The 23,717-nt window shown below is 41.8% G+C and overlaps 2 protein-coding genes across 15 annotated transcripts in view; both read left to right on the top strand.

The window, feature by feature from the left end:
* KYNU (kynureninase) overlaps positions 1-6,181 on the top strand; it is a 52,469-nt gene extending 46,288 nt beyond the window's left edge. For all 13 annotated transcript variants that reach the window (XM_015869119.3, XM_015869117.2, XM_015869116.3 and 10 more), the window contains 4 exons: positions 743-795; positions 2,255-2,340; positions 4,573-4,803; positions 5,850-6,181. In XM_015869119.3, the coding sequence (XP_015724605.2) occupies positions 743-795; positions 2,255-2,340; positions 4,573-4,803; positions 5,850-6,002 (523 nt within the window). In that variant the 3' untranslated portion in view covers positions 6,003-6,181. The remainder of the gene's footprint in view (positions 1-742; positions 796-2,254; positions 2,341-4,572; positions 4,804-5,849) is intronic.
* Positions 6,182-22,455: 16,274 nt separating this feature from the next.
* Positions 22,456-23,717, top strand: part of ACVR1 (activin A receptor type 1) — a 34,480-nt gene continuing 33,218 nt past the window's right edge. For both annotated transcript variants that reach the window (XM_085552970.1, XM_015869086.2), the window contains exon 1: positions 22,456-22,566. Coding sequence is in view for 1 of the 2 variants with exons in the window: in XM_015869086.2 (XP_015724572.1) it covers positions 22,559-22,566 (8 nt within the window). In the remaining variant the exon portion in view is untranslated. The remainder of the gene's footprint in view (positions 22,567-23,717) is intronic.

Below are 23,717 nucleotides of genomic sequence, written 5' to 3'. Positions count from 1 at the left end.
AGTGCCCTGGACATCAGGTGGTTCAGTGCCTCCAAATGCTTCAGCAAGTTGTTTATAGCAATGTCCTTGAGTGTGTTTCTTAACAAATATAAGTTATCTGATATCAACTTAATTTAAAAGCTTGGCCAAGTTTTATTCAAGCTAATCACTTTTCATTTTATTTTCTCCCAGAGGTGATCTAAGTAACTGATTTTTGGATTAAATTGATTTGTTTTTCTTTTTAAAGCATCTTTTCTCAGTAACAAGAGTGGTTCAGTAGAAAAACTTACTACAGGACTCGTGGTTATCTCATAGTATGGAAAAGCCAATGCCAGCACAGTCTTTATAGCAAGACCCTGTTGGCTGTATGCTGCCCGTCACTGATTCCTTCAGTCAGATTTTATATCACCTTTTAGCTTCCAGTGTTCAATGAAGGGGGGTTAAGTCAAATGCTTTGGAACAAAATAGAGGAAATATTTCTGTTCTGTTTCTCATTTTGCACAATGAATTCCGATGAAATGGTTATTCTTAGAAATCAATAGTTAATTTGAACGATATGGCACATTTTATCGGTAGTTGTCAAAAGGAAACTTCTAAACAGTAAAATTAAGTATTTAGTGCTATCTATTTATAGAATTTATTGCTTTTTTATATCACTGTTAGAATTGCAATCCATTAGAAATGTATATATTTCTTAAGCCTGAAACGTGTATTAAAAGATATTATAGTAAGATTGCTATTCATCTGCTTTATAAAATTTTAGGTTAACTGGCTGGTGGGGTCATGAGTTCAAAACACGATTCCTCATGGAAAACAGTATGTATTTTTACATCTTCCATTTTACCTGATTTGATATATTTATCACAAACAACATAGTTTTTATATGAGGGTAGGAAGGATAGGCCTTTGTGTTTTCATACTTACGTTAAAGGTATTCAGCTATACTTATCCCAGATGAATAGTACTGTAAAGTCAATACAATAAATTGAATAAATTTGGATATGTGTGTCTGACTGTCCACTTCCAGACACTCTGCTGACAAGATACAGATGTAGATTATGGATGAAAGACTTGAATCACCTTAATGCATTAAACTTATAAGGTTCTGAGTGAGAATCTGTTACTATGGATAATATATTTAGGATTAATTCTGCTGGAATTAATGGGAAATCATAAAGCAGCCTGACATAAGTTTTGCAATTGCTTTAATTTTTCAACATATTTGAATCTTTTGCACTAATGACTGAGTGAATAGAAGACAGAACAAAACCTACTGTGAATTAAGCTCAATATTTATTGTCCTAGTGCACAATGAAATGATGAGGTTTTTTTTCCTGAATCTGACAGCTAGACTCTTTGGCTCCATTTAAAATCATGGTGGAGATACTATCCTGAGAGATCAGGCAGAGAAAGGAGCTATTTTGTTTTGCTAACATGTTTTGTCTTTAATATACTTTTAATTTTCAATGGCAGCCCCTATTGATGTGACTTTGGCTGGTGAACACCTCGCTAATAGCCTCAGTGTGGTCTTTCTTTTCTGACCAAACGTAAGAGTGGCACTATAGAAAGCCAGCAGGAGACACAAATTACCTTGAAAAACATGTTAGAAGAATTTTGCTTATCCATTTCCATGGACAGTTGAGAGGCAGAAGTTGGGCACTAATCATTATAAAATTAGCCAGTCTGCTGTGCATGAAGAGCATTTCTTCCTCAGCATCCTCTGGTGCTGAAGCATGAAGTATAAATGATGACACAGAACTTACAGAGAAGCTTATGGCTTTATTAAATGGATTTTGTGAAATTTCACAGCCTAAAGTCTATGCAACTTCTGTACGTGGCCTGAAGCTACACTTAGCTGCAACTGCAGTCTCCCACATGTCTTGTCAGTTTAATAAAGTTATGGGATGTGATTCCCTCACCGTGCACCACAGCTTTGCACGAGCGTGCCTCTGCTGACTTGGAATTTCTCTGGTTTACGCCAGTGATAAAAGAGATTCAAGTGTAAAGGTGGTTTTAACACACACCATTTAAACAAATTAATTGCATTTCTTAGGTCCCGTGCAGCTACTAATGAGGTCTTCTGCTGGATAAATTTGGGCTTCTCTCAAAGCAAAAAGTATTAGCTCTGAATACATTACTATTTCCTTTTAATATGTAATTCCTACAGGCCACAATAGTGAAATATGTAATTGCATGAGGAGGGACTACAAGATGAAGTCCCACTCCATTAAAAAGAAGAAATCAAGGACAGTAATATAAGTTATTTGTTTTTCAGAATTACAACTAAGTAAAGGAATTAATGGATTTCGGTTATCAAATCCTCCAATTTTACTGGTCTGTTCTCTCCAAGCTGGTTTAGAGGTAAGTGCTTTATTTTGGGACTGAATTTAAGAATTAAAATGTGGAATGAATGTCATGAATTTTATTGCTGTCTCCCTTTAAAGTGAAGAAATCCAGAAAAGCTGAAAAGCCAAGTAGGGAGAAAACAAATAACCAAAAATAATCCAACCCTGAGAAACCAATCCTTTACAAATCATATTGTTCCTTCACTATTCCCATAAACTTTGCTGTCAGATTTGTCAGTTCCATTTATGGAACTATTCACTGTTCACCACTGACATGTGAGACTAGGTATTTAAAGATGAAGAGGGTGGTTTTACACTGATTTCCCTATATTAATTTTTCTTTGTAATCTGCCTTTCAAGACATCCCTGGTTACCAAGGTTTTGCCACAAGCATCGTGACAGAGATTTATTTCTGCCAGCATTGCACTAACATCAGCCTAACTGCAAAGCTGATGCTGATACAACGAGCAGTGTTTGTATGTTGTACCTTCTTCTTCCTTATTGACTGAGAAAATGGTATTTTCAATAGAAAAAAAAATCAGAAAATTGCCAGTTGTGCTCTTTCCTGCTTATATGCAACGCTGAAGGACTGCAAAGGGCACAGCAACGCTTCTTGTTCTCCCCGACAATTTACTTTGTTAGTTCTTTAACATCCAGTATATTTTAAACTTTATGTGACCTTCGAGATAAACTGAAAGCTATTCTGCGATGACCCACATTGTCAGTGCTCCAGTTTGTGTGGGTTGATGTCATTTAGCCCACTGCAGAGAGCCTCAAACAATGAGGGCTGAACAGTTTCCATTGCCTCCCCTTTCAGTGCCTGTATTACCTTTTGGCACAGCCAGGATTTCCCAGTGCTAATTGCTCTAGTACAGTGGGAAACAAAATAGTTTTCATGTCTGGCAAGAGATGGCTAGTGAAACTGCATGCCACCTTCACTGGGACACATTAAGCAGAAGGCAGTGTTTCCAATGGAAACAATGAAAACTGCAAGTGTTAGCGCCTGTTATTCCTCAGTAATGCTTAAAGTGACTGTTATGGCAGTTGCTGATCCCTTTTATGGGCAAAAGGAGGGCACTCTGCAGCCCCATTTAAAAGATCTTTTTCTTTGAAGATTTCACCCAGGAGACCAGATATTCCTTGCACAAAGCCTGAGCAGACAGATCTCTCTTTGGGGTGTGTGTAAGGTAATATATATCAACGTGACTCCTTCAGTCTGGAGCAGTGATTTTCTGAGAGTGAAGATGGTGGATTTTTTTGTGCAGGACCTCACCTTGCCTCTGATTTTACAGCCGCAGCCCATGGAGACATGATTATCCAAGCACCTATATTGCATCTATGAGCCACAATATGGCCTAGATAGACTATTGTCTACTTTGATACCACTATTTTGCCACTTTCCCCCAGCAGCTACTTGTATGGGAAGAAGAAAATGGGAGATCTGTGCAAGGCAGGAACTGCGTTTTCTGTTGTTCCCAGTAGCTGAGTGTTCCCATGTGCACCAGCAGGAGAGGAGCAGGAGCTGCATGGCCTTCCAAACTGCTTTGCCACACTTTGTGCGCCTGTGTGTGACAAAGCAGGGCTGCCATTTTTAAGCATTACTTTTGTTTTATGCTGTTCTGATACAGATTTTTGCTTGTTGAAGCTCGCCAGTTCTTATGACTGTATTAGGGCACAGAGCTATTAAACCAGCCAAACAAATACTGTTCCTTTACGTAGGCTATCAGAGGCTGAACTTTGAAAGCCTTTCTATTCAGGGCATAATAAAGCAAATCTTGTATTTCTGAAAATAAGAGTTGGTAGATTAGAGGTAATGTTTGCCTTGGCCCTTAACTTTTGTTTCTTGAGGCATGATACCATTTTCTGTATGACTTTTCCATGTGCATCCTTTCTGCATATCTTCAGATTTACGAATGGATGCTTAGAAAACTGTTTTTGTGTCTGTATGTAAATTAATTTATGTAGATTAGTGTAGGGATCTTTAGTTACCTTAAAGTAGTCATGTTATGCTGTGTTTCCAAGAGCCTAATCTTATCATGTGTACCTATAATATCTACCTGATGTTAATGCTTTGGTCTAAAGGTAGTATGTGTGGTAACAACACCAGACTTCAGTCATCAAGTTAAAAGAAAAAAGTAATTATTATTAAACAAGTCATTTATAAGCTCAGAAAGTGCTTTAATCATCTCCACTTTTTCTGTTTTCTGTTGCAATGCATTACCTTCCTAACGATTTAAAATCATTCCAGGTTTTTGGTCAAACTACAATGAAAGCATTGAGAAGAAAATCTGTTCTGCTTACTGGTTATTTGGAATACCTGATAAAACATCACTACAGTGAGGATAAAGCAAATCCAGAGAAGCCCTTTGTAAAAATCATCACACCACCTCAGATTGAAGAGAGAGGATGCCAACTCACACTAACTTTTTCTCTTCCAATAAAGTCCGTGTTTGACGAACTGGAGAAGAGAGGAGTAGCTGTGAGTAAATCAACTTCTTGTTCATTACTTTTTGAGCGAATGCCCTATGAATATAATCATTTGGTTTTTTTATTCCTGAGTAGGCCAAAAAAGTCTTGGAATAATAAAAAGTGCTTATACAACTTCAATCTTTAGTTGTGCAAATGATCAAGCAAGCAGTGTTATTTTATAATTTGTTAGTCTGTAGGCTTTCCTTTCTCTGGTTAATTCTCACACTTCTCTGAGTGGCTTTACTGGTGCACAGTGGTGTAGGAGTTACAGACTTAAAGCTGGAGGTCCAAATAGGACTCTATTGACTAGTGATGCCATGTAACAGCACGGTTATCGGTGCTGCTCACAAAAAAGCAAAGCTAAATGTAAGGCTTCACATTTCATAACATAGGAGTATTGGGAGGTGAGGCTGATAACCTAATGCCTTATAAATGATATGAGTTTTGTTTCTGCTGGTGACTCATGATCCTAAAGGGCAGCTCTAAAGGCAAAATATGGTGCTGCCAGGGAATTCCAGGAACTGTAGCTTTTAAGAGGGCCTTATGTTGTTGGCTTGTCTTCGCAATGCAATTATAAGCTTCAAATGTAAGAGATTACTCTATTCAGCAAAACGTTCAAATTTACAGAGAGGGGAAGAAAATTACTGTATGCCCTGTGACATTAATTGTGTCTTTAGTTCAAGATGATCTATCTTACTGGGGGGATGTCTCTCTTTTGTGGTGACTTTTTAGTCTCTCGTGTGATTCCTCAACCATGGGTTACTGTAAGGTGCTAAGGTAGACCTAGGCATAAATTACAGGGCTGCATAGCCAATTAGAGCCCCTAATGGCACTGCTGTCCCAAGCCACGAATCCTTTGTTACTAGCCACATACTGTTCTTCTTGCTCCACTCCTCACAGTAATGCTTCTCCAATCAGTTTCTAGGATGTTTCTAAATTTGCACTTATGTCTGCACAGATTCCCTTCTTCCTTGGTGCAACCCTTAAAAATACAGTCTGATAAAATAAATACAAAGTGACCTGCATTTTACTAAGCGTTCCCTTCCTATTTTGCAGTGCGACATGCGAGAACCAAATGCTCTTCGTGTTGCCCCAGTTCCTCTCTACAATTCTTTCCAGGATGTGCACAGATTTATTGAAATCTTGGGATCTGCAATTACTTCTTCAAAACAAACAGCAAACAATACAGTGCGATCTGGTTCTTATTGATGGCTCTGCCATATCTTTTAATCTACTTCTGACTAAGATGCATTTATCCCGCTAAGCAATTCCTTGCTTTGAGTAAGCGAAGCTATTTCCCATGCAATTTACAAAAAAATGACTGTGCTTGAATAGTTATTTACAACAGACCTAATTTTATTAAAGCTCATATTTCCACTTTGCTTTGACTTTGACTTCATAAATTACTATGCTTTGTATATTTTAATGGGGCTTTTCATAAACACTTTATGTAGTTTTATTACATCAGCTTTGAGAAGCAGGGAAGCATCACTTCAGGAATACCCAAAAAAACACCTTTATTATAAAAATAATACATAATAAAAAGTGGAAAATAATAGACCAGTCACTAACAGTTAAAAGATACAGTCCAATTTATGTTTTTTAATTTATCAATCCTATTTAAAATGTGGTTTACAAGAAGAGTAAAGGTTAAACAATCAGTTGCTTAAAAATTGTTAGCTGCTATCTACTGACTTCTTCAAAAGACCCAAAATTTTGCTTAATTAATGATATAATTGAAGAATTAAATTGCATTGTGGATGCCTTCTTTTCTGTGATACAGTTGCCTAATACAACGCATCTTTATCTTTCTAGGTAGTCGTTTTGGAGTTGATAGGCTTGAGAAAGCTGAGTAGGATTTTACGTTCATGTAACCTACTGTGAAGGGCTGCAGGAGAACTTGCTGAGGTTTTAACAAGGGTTATTTTGGATTAGGATAAATGAAATCTGGATTGTTTCAGCGAAAGCAGCAATATGCCTTATTGTTTATTCACAGTGTGGCCCAAATATTTACCGAGATTTGCACTAGGCAGCTAAGAGCAGTGAAGAAAAACTTCTAATATTTCATGAATGCTTTACCCAGAGCTGTTTTGAGAAATAAATAACACCTTGGTCTGAATGGCAGCTGAGCTCTGAAGTCTGTAGATATTCTATATGCACCTTTTTCTTCAAGAATCCATTAATTTAGAAACCTTTTTCTCTGATGGTTATTGCTTGGAAACTCTTGGAGCATTACTGTTGGTAGTGCTACTTATTCCACTTTAAGAAAGGATTTGGGGGGAGAAGTGAGGACTACTCCAAACCACTTTGACTCAAGGGCATTTCTGCAGTTAGATCTTCTTGCAAAATTGAGCATCTCTCAGTGCATGCTGGGGCTTCTGAAAACAGGAAACCTTTATAGTGGATGCCTACACGCCTACACTGTAAAAGTATCTGTAAAAAGGTCACTTTTAAAAAAAATCTGCCTCAATAATACCTTTTTCATCATCTGTTATGTGAAAAGGAGAGCTGAAAGAAAGCAAATAAAGAATTTTCTGGTATTGTTAGCATCTGTGAGAAGTAAGAAGAGCTGCTTTTGAGTGAACGTTGTCATAAAGAGTATCACTTGGGCAGCTTTGGCTCACTCAAGAGGTTTTGATTGCATTGACGTCATCTCTTCTGAAGTCAGCCAAGGCTGTGTCATTGTATTGCAGACCAAGTATGTTTCAGTGCCTGGGGTTTTATTTTTATATGTACATCTGCAGCACAGCTACTTTCATCAGTCAATGAGACAACCTTAGAAAAGAACCATTTTCCATAAAGCTGATGAGGGAAAGCACTGAGGATAAAACAGTGATGGGCCGCAATAGGGAATGGTGGTTTATTTCACTGCCAGTAACTTCAAGGCATTTGTGCCCCTGGATTATTCTCACTGGAGTCTTCACTGTAAAGTTAAGTGAGCTTATTAGAAATGCACCGAGTCATACTATGCCATACCTTATTTTGACTTCAGCTGGACATAGGCTGTGAGGAAGAATAAGCACCTCCAAATAGCATCTAGGGATCAAATTAGTAGAAGCCTTATTGGAATTTACGGAGAGAAAAAATGGTGAGTTTTGGCCTTGTGGAGCAGTTTGGCATCTGCGTTAAATTCTGTGTCTGTGAAAGCCACTTCTCATATCAACAACAGTGGAAAATGAATCTTGTAAGGTAGGTGAAGTAGTTCCTGAATTGGTACAGTTCAGTTCTTGAGAAGTAATTGATTATTAATAAATGGCTATTAGAATTGCATTTTTGCCACGCTTCTGGGTAGAGCTACAGGTATCGACCTCATTTATGAGCACTTATGTTTTGTTCAAAGGATGACTTGCAGAAAGGCAACTTTTCTGAGTTACTTTCTCTTTTGTCTATGAATAGTGAAGATAAACATAAAGCCGTGAAGATAAGCATCAGATTCTTTGCTTTTATAGTCATCATCTATATGCCTTTAAAATTTGCACGAGGGGCCTGAAACAAAATCACAGTATGAACGTTGCATTTGCACATTCCTTCCTGAGTTCTTATAAAAGTTTACAAAATGAATAATACTGAAAGTTAACATTAGGTGTCAGTATTTTGCATGTTATTTAGTGAGAGAATATCAAGTGAAAGAGCTTCTGAACAACAACAACAACAAAAACAACCAAAAAGAAAGAAAGAAGGAATATTAGTCTGCTTTTTGAAATGCTTTAAGTTATCACAGTTAAAGTAATACTGGGAATAACTATGTGTGAAAGAATTAATTGTTTATGCCTCAAATGCTTCCTGGTAGTTACTCCTCAAATTTAAAATTCAGGATTAAGTACTGCTGTTTTCTAATTGTGGTAATATTCAGTTCTTGAGTTGTTTGAAGAAATCACATTGACATTTCTCAGATTAAACTACAACACATGAGTATATGTAGGGACAAAGAATTGATGCTCAGGCAGGAGGTATAAAAAGCCTATAAAATGAAGATAAATATGAATATGTAGAACTGTGGTTGTATGTGATCTTTCTCAATACTGTCTTAAGTCAGTAATAACTGCTGAAAAAACAGTAGGGAAAAATACTAAAGGGTCCATAGGTGCCCTCTTCTCCCCCCCCCCCCCTTCCCCCTTACTTTGCCAAAGTAAAACCAGGGAGAAGACAAGGTAGAAAAGGATGGTTTTGTTTCCCAAAAGAACAATGCACTCTGAGTGAAGAAAAAGATGTACTGTGCATTTTATCTACATCTGAGGCTTGTTGCATAATTGTGAATGAGAAAGATAAAGATGTAAAAATATTGGGAGTCCTTGTTCTGACCACTGCAAAGGCCACCTTGCTTTCACTTTATCAGCAGCATATTAAGCAAGAAGGTGGAGTAGATAATGAAGCACAGAAAAAGAAACCAAACCACTAAGTTGGCTTTGTAGTATGTTCTTTGGGGGTGGGTGGGGGGAGATAGTGAAACACAGTTATTAAGCTGTGTTACCATTGTGTTCCCAGTTGGTTTCTAAAGGAACAGGAAGCCCCAGTTGTGTGCATAAAAGAGTCCTCTTAAATGGCAAGGAAGGCTTTACAGAATGCACAAACACCAAAGCAGTGGCAGTAGTTTGATGAAGAGATGGCCAAGGTAGAGTCGCTATTTCATATATTCTCTTGTAAAGCCCAGTTTTATTTCCAGATCCAATCAACGTGTCTCAACCCAACTTATTTCAGACTGAGCTGACCTGCACAGAGCCCCTTAAGTCCTCAGTAGGTTCCCATCTGAACCTCTGGGTGTACCAACTGATGAAAATACATTTCTGAAAATCTAGTCAGTCTTTATGACCATCCGAGAGACAGTTTTGCATCATAAGCTTAAACTTTTGTCAATATTTGTGAAATATGTTTAGAAAGCTTATTCAGAAATGAGTAAGTTATAGATCAGCAATTTATACTTCTTTATATTCCAAGTTTTTATTACCTAAACTTACTCTGCTAAGCATCATTTTATGCTTCTAGTTAAATATAAGTGAGAATTGATTGGGGCATTTCTCAATGGAGTTCTATCTTTATTTCATCATAATTGCTTCATATTTGAATAATGACAGATGAACTACTTCATTCAATTGCCGTTCTAAGGCTTTGAAGTCACAATAGCAGCGAAGGATTTAAATTTAAAGCCATTATTATGGCAGAGAAGACATCAGGGGAGAAAAAAGAAAACTTATAGTGGTATAATTTTCTAGACAGAAAAATACTTCTACAGTTACACTACTTTTTTTCTTGTTATTTTTTTTCCCCTGGACACTTTGCTAACATAAAGAGGATCCACCTATCTACCCTGGAAGAAGACATGAGAAATGCTAAATGAGAGCTCACACTGTAAGTAAACTTCTGTAGTTGTTTTGCTTTGGAGCCTGATACAAAATCATATAGAATTCCAGACAGCTGCAATACTGTATTTCACCAAGAAAGAGTTCATTAGATCTTCTTTCTCTCTGACATTTACATCTAGTCCTGAGTACATGTTAATACTCTAAGGTATGAATTTCAAAGTTCCCTTTATCTCTGTGTACAGTTTTGAGCAATTAATCGAATGATTAAAAAAAACTTTATGAAATGAAATGCAGATTTTAAGTAAATGCTCAGAAAGTTGCTGTGTTATGAGTTGTGGGGCCTCTTTTCAACTGTAGAAGTTTTTTTCTTTTTATAAAGAAACAAACACAAAAATAAACCCCTTAGATTTTATTGAAAGATTTTAAAGAGATTGTCAAGTTGTTAAAACATGGCCAAGTTTTATATCCACGATAGTTCTTTCTCCTAGGAGATTCAATCAAAGTGGAAGAGGAACAGTTTGGGTGTGTTTTTTTTCCTCTCCACTTGTATTTAATACATTTAGAATAACTCCTACATGGGGCAAGGCTTATGCAGGGTTCTGAAATAATCATGGGGCCACCCAGCTCTGAAAACACTCCCTCTGAAATGAAGACAAGTGTCAGTCATCTGTATGAAAACTTTTCCAGTTCCTGCATGTAACAGGAGGGCATTCTGAATGAAAGAAAGCATCTGAGAAGCAGAGATATTACACGTGGAAAAGGATTGTGTCTTTTGGTATGTCACCCATCTGGAGGGGCATAGCATGTGTAGATAATTGTATAGGCTGTAGTCTGGCTCATGGGCTCCCCTACTGTAAAATAACTCAAGTTCCCAGACACTTTTCAGGTAGGACAAAGAAGCATTTTTAGTGTCTTAGTTGAAAGTTTAGGTAAGATGTTCAGATGCTCTGAATGATGAATAAGTAATGAGTGCAAGAGGTTTTGTAGCACTTGTTACAAAGGAAGAATAAACCAGGATTAAGAAGTCTTGGAGAGAATATTTTTCATAACACGCCTAATGTTCAGTGCTGTTTTACTCAGAAGAACTAGAAAGCTAAAGACGTTTGAAGCTTGAAATAAAGGTGAATTGGAATTATGGTGGTGTAAAAAAGTAAAGGGGTTACAGTCTGTGTTGGTTGGCCAGTTACTGGGAACTCCCATTTGCCTAAATTCAAAATGCTACTGAAGCCTGAAAAATGCTCCCTAGCCCTAAAAACCTCTTGTCTTCTGGACAATTATTGACATGGATAGTTGGCCATATTGAGTACCAGTGCTAGCATCAGTTTGTACCTCTGACTTGCAGGACCACAGATTAACTTATTGCCATACAAAGTGCATGACTCATTTGTCTTTTCAAGGTCTGTGATGGTGTAATGTATAAGTACCATTTTGGCAGTTCGGTCTTGTAGCACTTTTAGCATTTGGAAGCCAAAAGCTCCAGAAAATGCATTTACACTGCATTTCAAACTTGCATGTAACTAAATCTTGTCAGAGAAGGTCTTTACATAATGCATCAACATATGCTTGTTTTTCTTTTTTAGTGCCGTCTAGCCATATAATGGGTTGGAGTGGATTTCTAAGTTATTTCAAGTACTCATAGGCTATGCTGGCCTTTAAAATAGTGTCCAGATTCCTAAAGCACCTGGAAAAGAGAGAGAAAAGGACCGGCTTGGATTTCTGTATAACTTTCTTGACTAGTAGTTCTCTTCCTTTTTCTTCCCTTTTATTTCAGCAGTGAAAAGCTAGGTTTAAAGACTATATATATATATATATAAATATATATATATATATATATACACAAAGACCAACCTATGGACCAGGAATGTGCTCCAGGTAGTAACTCTGTGGTTCCCGTTTCCTGATTAATTTTACTTAGATTTAATGAGCTCTTAGATTTCTTTAAATGGATTTTTGCACATCTGAAGTATTTTCAGTCTTGCAGAGATCACACAGGAAGCTTGTGCTGCATAAGTTTCAGCAGTATGCAAAGCTGCCATCTTTTTATAGAATTTTGTCACTGCTGACATACTGTCAAATGGATGTGAAGGAAATCAGAGTATGCAACTTGACTTAAAATGTTAGGTGTGCAGTGAAAGACATTTTCATGACAAATGTCATGTCCTTAGCAATCTAGGTTTTTGATAAGGTAACTTAGCCAAGTTCTGCTGTGGTATTTCACACTTTTACTGATGGTCGCTTCACATCTATGTGATGAAGTTCTGTTGTCCACCCTGTCCATTTAATTAATTAATTAAATTAATTTACAAGTAGCATTTTTTGTTCTCTTTACCTCTCAATCCAATTATATCGGCAGTACGGATTTGTTTGCTTTCTTTTTCAAATGGAACAAGTAGCCCCAAAACTCTGCTTTAAAGTTTATGCTACAATAAAATAACAGAAGATGGCTTTTGCTGTGCTGCACAGAGACTCCAGCTCAGCTCTGTGCTATGGAGTCCCATGGACTTTTAGCAGCAGAAGGTATCTCCTCGTGGCCTGTTTCTACCAGGTTAAGTGATGCTTACTGGGTTTTGTGCAGCTTCTACCAAATTTTCTGAGACCCACAGTCTGCAATTCTGGCACAGTCTGCCTTTCACAGCACTTCCCTTGCAAGAGCAGCAAGGGAGCTCTGCAAAAGAAAAATTGAATGTGGGAGCAGATCAAATGTATCTGGAGCTGTATTTTCCCTCCTCAGATGGGAAGTGGGAGCAATGAGAAGAAGGAAGGGAGCAGCTGTAGGATCACAGCTGAGAACTGCTGCAGATCTGTATGCAGAAGGAGGGAGGGAGAGTGGGCAGGACTTCCATGTGCACAGCATGGTGATCGGATGCTATAGCAGGCAGTGGGCAGGAGGGGATATGGCTGTCTGAATAAGAAGCAGGCCTCTTGTTGTGACAAGTTGTGCTAGAGAGAAGTTATTTTATCACGTTTCCTTTTAATATTGCTTTTAAAGCCTTTCCTGTTCAGTAAACTGAGTTTGACAGAATGATCTGCAGGCTGATGGGTTTACGGAACTGCAGAATGGGTAATGGTAGGGCAAATGTGCAGCAATGTGTGCTCCCAAATCATTTAGAGGTCAAAATGTGTGTGTACTCTTACCTCCTGGTGAGCACGAGGTGCTTCCTCCACAGTAAGTCAACTTCTTGTCTGATGTGGAGTACGTGCGTGAACATGAATGTGTTGCAGGTCCTCAACGTGTTGTAAGGTCCTACCCAAGATATCCTTGTGATGGATTACTTACGTAGTGGCAGTCAGACTGAAACTGAAATTTCTGTTTCTTCAGCTCATAGAAAATGTGTTTCTTGGGCTACTCGTGGTGAGCTTCCTTGCATGTCAGAAATATTTTTCTAATACCTCAGTTTGTCTTGTGGTGCTAGCTCTTTTCCAGAGAGTTTGGGCTGTTCCAAATTACCATCACCACATCTCTGCTCCAGGTAAGCATGGAAAGTTTGGATGAATATCTGAATCTCTGCGAGGAGAAGTTCTGCATAATTGAGCTGGAAGTATTTCAAGCAGTCTTACATTGAGATTTCTGTCACTTCTGCTTGTATCTGTAAATACGGCAAGAATAACCTTTCCTGTAGTGTCTCAGTGCTTCAGATCTGGCAACATTAGAAGTAACAACACTTTTTCTGAACATTTAGGCTATAGGAACAGATTTCTTTCAAGCACTGGAGAAAATCTGTGACTCTTATGTGATCTTCCTAGAGAAAACATTGGATTTTTTTATTTTTTCTTTTTTTAAATTCAGAATTAGATGGCTTTAAACTAAAAAACTAAGTGACGCAAGAGGAGACATGGCCATATGCAGTCACTTGCTGCCTTGAAGAAGCTTGTGTTTTTGTTGTGTTCAGTGTTATTATAATGATATTTCGTAGCAGGCTTTTATTTGTTTATTGCAAGTAGGCCTCATAGTTAGTGGATCGTGGAGGACTGCAGGTGGATTTGTAGTCATATAATATGGATGTGAAGAATTGGTCCTAGTAGTCGGCAGTCTGTAGTACAGACTGTGAACCCCTGTGGGTCTGTGGCACATTGCAAGTGATAACTTGGATGTATGGTAATCCCTTATAAAGCGTATCTCCACACCTGGCTCCATATTGCAGTAAGTATTTTTTACTTTTCTCTTTGGGCATGTTTCATACAAATCTTGTATTGCCCTAAGCCTGAGATCTGAATCAGGCCTGTAAGACCTGCTTGGAGCTCTGCGTAATCATGCTTAAACTAGGTTGATGGTGATAACACAGTTTGTTCCTATTAGATACTAAGTTGGTATTTGAGATGTCAGTCACTAGAACTATGTAGTTATTAACTAAGTTTTATTTATTAGTAAGAGAGTAGGTAAGGTTGACCTGATCCTAACTTCCTAAGTTAGGAATTATTCCAGGCTGAATGACCTCTTTCTGCAATAGAAAATGGATTTTATCTTTCATTGATATTATTTTGGCAGGCTTTGGTGGATGCTCTTCATGTGCAGTGTTGCTCTTCAGCTGAAAGAATGCCATTAGTGACTGTAAACAGGTGCACTTTGATCTGAAGTGTTTTTATGTCGCACTGAACCCGTTTACATTCGTTGTGCTTCTGACTTTGATGGTGCTATGAAATGTTCTCAGGAACGAAGTTGGAGGAAATTAAAAGCTGATTTTGGTAAACAGCAGAAATGATATGCAAAGGTTTTAATTTATTAATGTTGAAAAGCAAATGCAACAAATTATATTAATCACAGATATATTTTTCCTTTCTTGGATACTGGCACTTATTACAAATGATTGGTTCAAGATGAATTGACATTGAAACATAGGAAAAATTCAAGTCAAAACGTAGAAATACTGCTGTCTATCTTCTTGTTTCTTGATGAATTGCCTTTGTGTTGCTTTCTGATTCATTACATTGTGTTGCTTCACAGAAAACCCACATACAAATATTACTGATACTGTACGAAAACTCAGGAAATAAAGTTATTGGGTAATAACAGTTACCCTGATCATTATATAGTCTCCGTTACTGGACATAGCAGTGTGCCAAAATGAATTAAAAACCTGATAACTGCAATATGAAACTTCCTCTAGCTCCATGAGCTGCTGCAGGAGAGGAATACTTGCTGGCTGTTACTGTGAGATAGAAGCCATAATCAAGCTACCAAAGACGTACAGATAGCAGTGAGATGAATCATTTACTTCTGTAATTTGTGCAGAAAGCTATAAGCTGGAAACATTAAGGATTTTTCTTTAGTTGAGAAGTTAACAATGTTAGTTTGCTTCCTTTATCATCTCAGAAACAGAGATTATAAAGGTAATGGAGACAGAAAATAAGTTCTCTCCATCAAAGGAATATTTGAAGTAATAGAGGTATTTTGACTGCTATCAAACAGGATTTTGTGAAAACGGTGCTTTTGAAAGCAATACTATGGAAAATGTTTCTAAAAATTGTTTTATCAAGACTTAGCAGTAAGTGAGGAAGCCAGAGATCTGTTCTCTGCAAGTCTTCAGTGTTTCAGCCTGAGCCTAATTCTCATAAATGGCATGGATTTACAGTGTGTGCAGATTTGCATGGGCTGTAACCTTTCCATTGCTCACCTCTGCAGTGCTTACTGCTTCCACACTGTGTGTGGAGAGGTGAAATCAGGGCTATAGTATATTATCCACTGACTTGCCAGATCAGTAAAATGTCTCTTGCCCATTTGGTGGCTACGTGACACCTTTAGTTGGTGTTTGAGCTCTGGCTCCATTTCAGCCCAATTCACCATGCAGGTGTTGTGTTATGTACTACCAGGCATCTCAAACAAGAGAACTGATTTCCCAGGAGAAACAACCCCAAGTGCTGACCCACTGAGACTGCTGATCTCATGGCCAGTACAGCCCCTTCCTTTGCTGAAAGGTTTGAACTCTCGAGGCAATCTCCAGAAGAGGTGCTTTATGTACGACTGGCTTGGTTTTGCTCTTCCAGATAGAAACGTGATTTGTCCCTTAGCCTGTGTGATTCTCCTTTCTACACAGGCTAGATCTCCTCCTTTTCCAGAAATTAAAGCTGTCCTTTCTCACTTTTCTCCTCCTGTATCATCCATTCAACCTCATGTTAGGGCCTTTTTTTGTACCTGTACTTCCTCCTGACTTTTTGCCTCCCTTATCTGCGCTGTTTGCCTCTGAAGATGTACTTCTAAGAGGGTTTTCAGTGTGCTCCCCTGTTCCTTTTCTCTGAGGTGAATCCCATAAAATCCTGCTGCCCCTTTGCTCTGGAAACCCATGTAAACAAAAGGAGGGGAAAAAAAAACACATCTGCCTTGGTTCAATGCCTGTATCCAACAAATCAACCGTAGGAGGTTTCAAAACTAAAATTTATATCCAGATGCTAACTGCTTGCCAAAAGGCAAATTAGCTAATTATACAATGAACGTGAAGTGCCTCATAAGCAGTTGCATAGAGGTTGGCAGCTCTGTCTTCCAAAGTAAGGGAAACAAATTCCCCTGCAAAACCAGCCTGAGCTTGGCCGCCATGCAAATAACTGTTTGGAAGCATCAGATCGTAAAAGCATCAGATAGGTTACTTCCTCTCCTTTCTGTTAATGTTTTATCTGTTTCCTGACTGTCTCCCTCTCTGCAATTTTCTGGAAATAATAATAATAATAAAAAAAAAAAGAGGACAGATTGTGATTACTACCAAATTCTTCCTGCAGGAGCATTTGCAGAGCTCATATTGAGGGTGCCATCTAGTGGCTCACAGAGATGTTAACACTGGGAAGCAAAGGGTTTCTACCTGGAAATCCCAAGGCAGCAGCTTTTGTACCTTGCCTTTCAGATTCTGCATAATCTCACTGTGCTCTACAGACAGACAAGTAAAATCTTAGAGAGGAAATGCTGAGAGTTTGGTGGGTGTTGTTTTTTGTTGTTGTTGTTTCTTGTAATTTCATTGTTTCACATTATAACAAAACGTGTATGAATTGGTTTCAGAAAAACATAAACTGGGGTTCAGTGAGATCAAAATCAAGAGGTCTTTGCAGACTTGGAGTTTACTGATGGTGCTTCTATTTAAGACCCAGGGCACAAGCTTCTCATAGTACTAATTTATTTACTTTTTAATGTTTTCATGTACTGAAAACATCAGGCAGAGAATACTTAATTACAATCCATAACGCTCCCAAGAAGGAGATATGTCAGAGTTTTACAGGTGGAGAATTTCAGAAGCAAATCTGAAGGATGTGTTTTAGCCAAGCATTGGAGCGGGGACACAGCCAGCTCTGCTCTAGTCTCTCAGGTCTGATCAGCTCTCCAGCCTGGAGCCTTCTGAAAATCTGTTGGGAATTGATTTTGCTTTGACACCAACATGAAATACAAAACGGTTTGACTCTCCAAGTTTCACATAAATAGGTTGTCCCAGTATCAGCACTGCAGCAGAAATAGGGCTGAATACAACCGAGTAGCAGGTAAAAGCTTTAGCAGTAATTTCTCTCTCCTTCCATGGTTTGACTTCTGTAGGGATTCTTGTATAAATAATTCAATGAAGGAAATAAAGAGCATGAGCTTTGCTGTTTGCCTGGAAGTTAGTATTTTTATTGTGGCGCTTAACATTAGGTAAGTGATGCCTAATATCAAAGCACTATCATCTCATGTCTCTATTCAAGAGTGCTGTGTTTCTTCATGCTTCCATATCTTTAGCTTGTATGAGTTCAAATAACTTTGGAAATATTCAAAAGGCATCTGGACATGGTTCTGGGCATTACGGTGATCCAGCTTGAACAGGAGGTTGGACCAGATATCTCTGTAAATCTCTCAGCCATTCTGTCATACTTTGACATCTCATTATTTTCTTCCACATCTGTGGCTGAAGGACATTTTCTGGAAGAAAATGATTTACTGTGGCCAGGAGAGGATAAAGGCATAAGATCTGTGTCCTCCTACCACCACAATGACTCGTAATCTTGTCCATACTATAGTAGGACATGCTGTGGCACTCCCCATGTTCACTAGTACCACATCACCTTATCTTCCTTTGCTTTAAAGCCTTCTTAGAAATAGACTTTTGTGAAATCAGCGAGTTTCATTTTCAGAGGTTGGGAAGACCTTGCTTCCCAACTGTTGCTCTCAAAGCATGAGAAGTAATATGCCCAGCCATCTCCTCACTTCAAAATGTTATAACTGAGAACAGAAAAATCTCATCCACACTGCTGTTAAAATTGAAATGTCTGGGTTTTAGTTTTGTTTTTTTTTTGACCTGGGTTTGAGTTTAGGATGCTAACAGTGATGGTTGTAATGTGATTCTTTAGTGTACTTGTAATGTGTATGTATCAAACTGTGGAGGTAAGATATGTTAATTGGCTTCAAAACGTGTCATTTTCCCTTGAAAGGTTTAAAATCTGTGGTGTGAGCAAGGCCAAAGACAAAGTGTAGTGGCTGCCAGCTGGACATGAGAGAGGCTTGCAGGGAGATTACACCATGCAGGAAAATGGCTTTTGAGATAAGGATAATCTTTGATTAATGTTTGGCTAAGAAAATTCCCCCAAATCCAGTGGGTGTTGCGAGGTTTGGAAAAGCCTGGCTTTTCAGGGTGCTCTGAGGAGGTGCATGTGAGGTTGATACATGAGTTCTCAGAATGCTTTGCCCACTTCAGCCCCTGCTGGTCATGGGCTCTGCTTCCTGCTCCTGCCAGCACCCACTGAGCGGCTGAGGGAGCTGAAAGGGGCTTATGGATTTTGTCAGATAACCTCATGGAAAATTTTGGGGTTAATTTCCCCGGGCCTTGTTGTTGTTATGGATATGAAAGTGGTGCTGCCATGCACTTAGTAAGCAATGCAATGGAAAACATAATAAATGCATTTGAAGTGCTCACATCCCATAGAAAAACAAAAAGGCCGGGAAGAACTAAAAGTTGTGTCTTGGAAGCAGGGCTGCATTGATAGAAAACATCAAAGAAGTCAGAAGCCTTTTCCTGAGCAAGCTGAATTCAAGTCACTCAGCTTCTCATTTGCCCTTAGAAATCTGCTGAGGACTGAAAACCAGAGCTCTTTGTCAACACAGATTGTGATCATCAGTATTTAAAAAGGGTGATATCAAAATACATGTAGTGAGTTATTCACCATTGAGCTTCTTCGCTTCCAAAGGCTCTGTTTTGTGACCAAAACGTTTTTAATCACCTTTTGAACCCTTATGCTACAAACATATAGAATGTATAATGTATGTACTTGCACATACATTCACAAATGGCCTTTAGGTGTATCTTTACACTTTACTCACAGTATGAGGAAAGTATTGTTTTGTTTCATCCTACTTCTTTCCCGTTTTCCACCATCAGCTTCATCACTGAGACCTTTCACTCACCTTCAGCTGCTGGATGTTCTGAAGCCTGAGAACAGCATTATGAAAACGAAGGCACTCCTTAAGATGTACCACTCAGCTGTCAGTTCTGGTCATCAGAAGTGGCTCAAATGTTAACTGGTTGCCTGCAAGTCAAGCCCCAGCTGCAGGATGAGTCGGTCCGGTACCAACTGCTGCAGAAATGCAATTCTTGTGCCAGCTTGTGTGCACATAAGCTTATGTGTGCCTTCGGGTATGTATTTATAGAAGAGAAATGTGAGTAGCTGCAGTGCCGGCTCTGATCCCTGGGAAGCGGGCGGCTGTGCTGGATGCTTTACATTCTGAAAGGAGCTCCCAGAGACGGAGGTGCTGAGCCCTGTAAGCCATTAACCGACTGATCTGAAACCCCGGGAGGGTGTCAGAATGTGCAACAGAGTAAACATTTCCCAATGTAATCATTAAGTTAAAAGCGGGATGATTGAAGAGTCCTAACTGCACCGTGTTGTAGAAAATAAAGAAGTGGCCGTGTCCTACCGAGTAAATGATCAGGGCTATAGCTGTGTCAGCTGCAGCAAAGCAAACCCCTACCAAACCAGGCAAAATGTTAAAGCACCGCATTGCTTTTCCTGGAGTAGTTTTCATCAAGAGTTAGGGTACCTTATGGTACATAAGGCTCTTGAAGCAGACATTGGACTTTGCAGAGCTGAGTTTGAATTGTGGGTTGCACATCAGTGATGGGTGACTGAAGGACACTACCTTGAATCCTGCTCTTCTTCAGCCACCTTGACACTACCACTACCTTCTTCAGCCATCAGATCAGCCCAAAAAGTCCAGGAAGGCAAACTCAGAACCAGGCTCCTCCTCTGTAACAAGAGGAGTTTGTGTGCCCCCAGTGCTGACCCAGCGGGATGGCAGGGTGCTGTGATGCTGCAGGGAGCCCTGCAGCAGTGGGTGAGGATGAGGTGGTGGGGGACCAGAGTGAGTGAGGCCCAAGTGGGCCATCAGAGGGGTCCCTGCAGCGGGAGGGCCCCAGGTGCCACACAGATGGCCCCTTGGAGAATGCTGATAAGCGTCTTTAGACTGAAATGTTTTGTGCTTTTAGAAATATTGGAGATACTGTGTCAAGTTTTTTTGACGTGTAGCACTTATATTTATCTGAATTCCTGAATCCTGTAAGTCGCTGTTCTATTTCACTTGCAAGCAACCTTGTAAGTGAGCCTTCAAACCTGGAAGCAGTTTCAATGGTAAACTGGCTGGGATTGTGCGTAACCCCCATGAATGCCCTCCACCCCCATCGACGAGCAGCTTGGCCTTTTTACATCTCGGGGCAGTGCTCACAGCCTGCCTGCATCCCCGTCTGTTGGTGGCAGAGACTGTCCCTGCCCACTGGGTGGCTGGGCCAGGCTCTGGCCCCACAGAGCTCATCGGGCCACATGAGTCCAAGAGCCTTTCTAACCACAGCCAGGAGCAGCGGCACTCAGAGCAGATGAGCTGTGTGTGCCATTTGCTCAGCTATCAGCACTGCACCAGGAGCAGTGTGTTCCCCTGAGGGCCAAGGGCACCCTGCAGGACAGTCCTTCCATTCACAGGGCAGGAGCCAGTGGGGCACGCTCTTATTTCCTGAACAGCATTGATGGAATTCCAGCTGTTTGAGACCCACCAGGCCAGCACAGCAGTGTCTGGAGTTTCAACTCCTCTCCTCTGGGTGAGCAGAACCTGCTGCCCGGCCAACCTGGGCATCTTATTGCTTTTCCTACTGTTAATCCTCCTAATAAATTTCTATTTAAATAAAACTTGGCCTTGAGGAACACACAGATGGTTGCATTCACAAGCAGAGGTTTGTGACTGAGATAGTTCTCAGTCGATTAATTCTTCATTTATTACACTTCATCTACTCTGTAACCAGCACTTTGTTTTGAAAAGGAAACAGTTCACACCCTCTTCCCACTGCAGAGGCTGGTAGGTGTTGTCAGGGGTTCCTGCAACCCACCCAGGTGGAACTCCCAGCCCTTCCTGCCTTCAATGCTGTGCTGCAGCCCCACCACCACTGCTTGGGGCTGGCAAATCTCCCGCAAAACTCGTGCCCTCCATGGTGACCCTTATACTTTTCCTACACCTCTCATCTCAGTTCTTTGTACCATTGTAGGCACCAGCCTGCTCTTGGCTGGGCCTTTGAAAGTACAAGATGCTCAGGAGAGCCTGTGCTGGAATGAATAGGGGGGACGGTGGGTAGACTTCATTATAGAGGTCTTCTCCAACCTGAATTCTCTCCTGCGAGGAGCCGAGCGCTGCATTTAACGCTGATGGACAGCACGGGTCCGTTCCCGCACAGATGTCGGCCAGGTCCTCCCTGTCGCCCTCCAGCCCCAACTCCTTGGGCACGAACCGGACAAACGCCATCATCGAAGTGGGTGTAAAACGCAGATGTGTCGGCTACAGCCTGCACCGGCAGTCAGCCTGCAGCAGGGGGGTGCTGCCGCCTCGGAGCAGCACCGGGCATTGCAATCCTGGGCTGGAGCGACCGCTCCTGACAGCAGAGCCAAGCCAGACGTTAGCTTGGTATTCTACCAGCAGCATCAATTAGAGAGCGCTGCTGAGGACACAGAGGCAGGGAGAAAAGGGACGCAGTTTCTCAGTGTTCGTGCTATGCCGGAGCGGACCGACCCGGCAGGAGCACACACGGCCGGGGGACTGCGAGACGGGACGGCAGCACCGCAGGACGAGGGCACGGCCCCTGCCGGTTACCTTTACGTCCTCAAACAGAGCCGGCAGGTCGTTCGTCTCCGTTCCCAGGTCCGAGTGATACAGGACGTTCTCATCCATCGCCTCCAGGAGCCCACCGCTGCGGGGAGGTGAAGGTGTGTGAGCAGAGCGGGGCAGGCAGCAGGAGGAAGGGCGGACCGGGGCGTCGCGTCGGCGGCAGGAAGTGACGCTCCGAGCCCGGCTCCCATTAGCCGTCACTACGGGCGGGTGCCGCCCTCCGCCCCGCCTCGCTCCGCCCTCCGCCGCCGGCCCATTGTCAGCTGCGCGCCGCCGCCGCGGGGCATGCGGGGGGGCTGCGCGCCGGGTCAGCGCCGTGCCCTCCGCGCGGCCCACGAGCCGCCGCCGCCCATGGCGAGTCCGCCGTAGTGCCCAACGCAGCCATGAGGAGGTGAGACGGGGAGCGGTGCGGGGCCTCCTCGGCCGCGGAGGGAGCGGCGGGGCCCGCGGCCTGCACGAGAGGGGCGGCGTGTAAGGCCGGGCCGGGGGCTGCGGGGCGCTGCCGGGCGGCTGCTGCGGCTCCGTGAGCGTGGCTCCGTGCCGCCGTGCTGCGCCCCGGGACGCTCCGCCGCGTCGGCCGCACACAAAGGCGGCTCCGGGCTCGGCCCGTTCGCCTTGTCGCCGGCTGCGGCTCCGAGGGCGGCCTTCCTTCCGTCTCCGGTGGTGGGTGAAGACGTGGCGAGCGGAGCCGTTTGCCGCAGTAGCCCGCTGTAAAATGGGGCCGAGACGCTTCGGTGGCCCGTTCGGCTGCTTTCTCCTTGCGGGGCTGGGGAAGCGGCCCCCGCTGGGAGCCGCGCACTGCGCTGTGCTGCTCGGCCGCTCCCCGGCGCTGTGCTGTGTGTGCTGTGCTGACAGCGCTCCGAACGTCTGAAATTCCCCTCTTTTCTGTAAGAGTCTCGACGTGCCGCCTTTCTAACTCAGCTCCAAAGAAACCGCAGCGATCCGCAGCACGGCAGGGCCTCCCACTTGTTCCCTCCGAGCTCTAATGATGCTTGACAAGTCCTGGGTTGCCTTGAGGCTGGAGTGGATGGGAGCTGAGGCCGAGGATGAGGATGAGGATGAGGATGAGGATGAGGATGAGGATGAGGATGAGGATGAGGATGAGGATGGCTCTCAGCCACCCGGCTCTTTTGGCCACGCTGATTTGTTGAAGGCATCCCTGGGTCGGTGGAGGGGTGCAGGAGGTGTCCCTGAGGACATCTCTTCTGCCATGCATCTCCAGGCCTGCTGTGTGCTGACTGCTGCTGCTCCATCTCAGGACAACTTCTGTGCCTGTTGCTCTGACTCAGATCAACCTCTGTCTCAGCTTTTACATCCCGAGCTGTAGCGAGGCCAACAGCGTGGAAGGCGAGGCTGATAGTTAAATGAAAGAGCCGGAGGGAGGAAAGCTGTCCCATAGATTTCTTGGTTTAGTTCTTACAGTGTGGTATTGAAGTTACGGCTGGGAAAGGGAAATCCTGCTGACCTTCTGGTGGTGGTGCTTTGGAAACCCAGTTTCTTGTGGTTTACTTTATACGTGTGTCGGGGGGCAGGAAGCATTTT

This window comes from Coturnix japonica, chromosome 7, assembly GCF_054131305.1.
Source record: "Coturnix japonica strain WE chromosome 7, WE-NBRP24, whole genome shotgun sequence".
Classification (NCBI taxonomy): Eukaryota; Metazoa; Chordata; class Aves; order Galliformes; family Phasianidae; genus Coturnix; species Coturnix japonica.
This window is presented reverse-complemented; position numbering and strand designations above follow the sequence as displayed.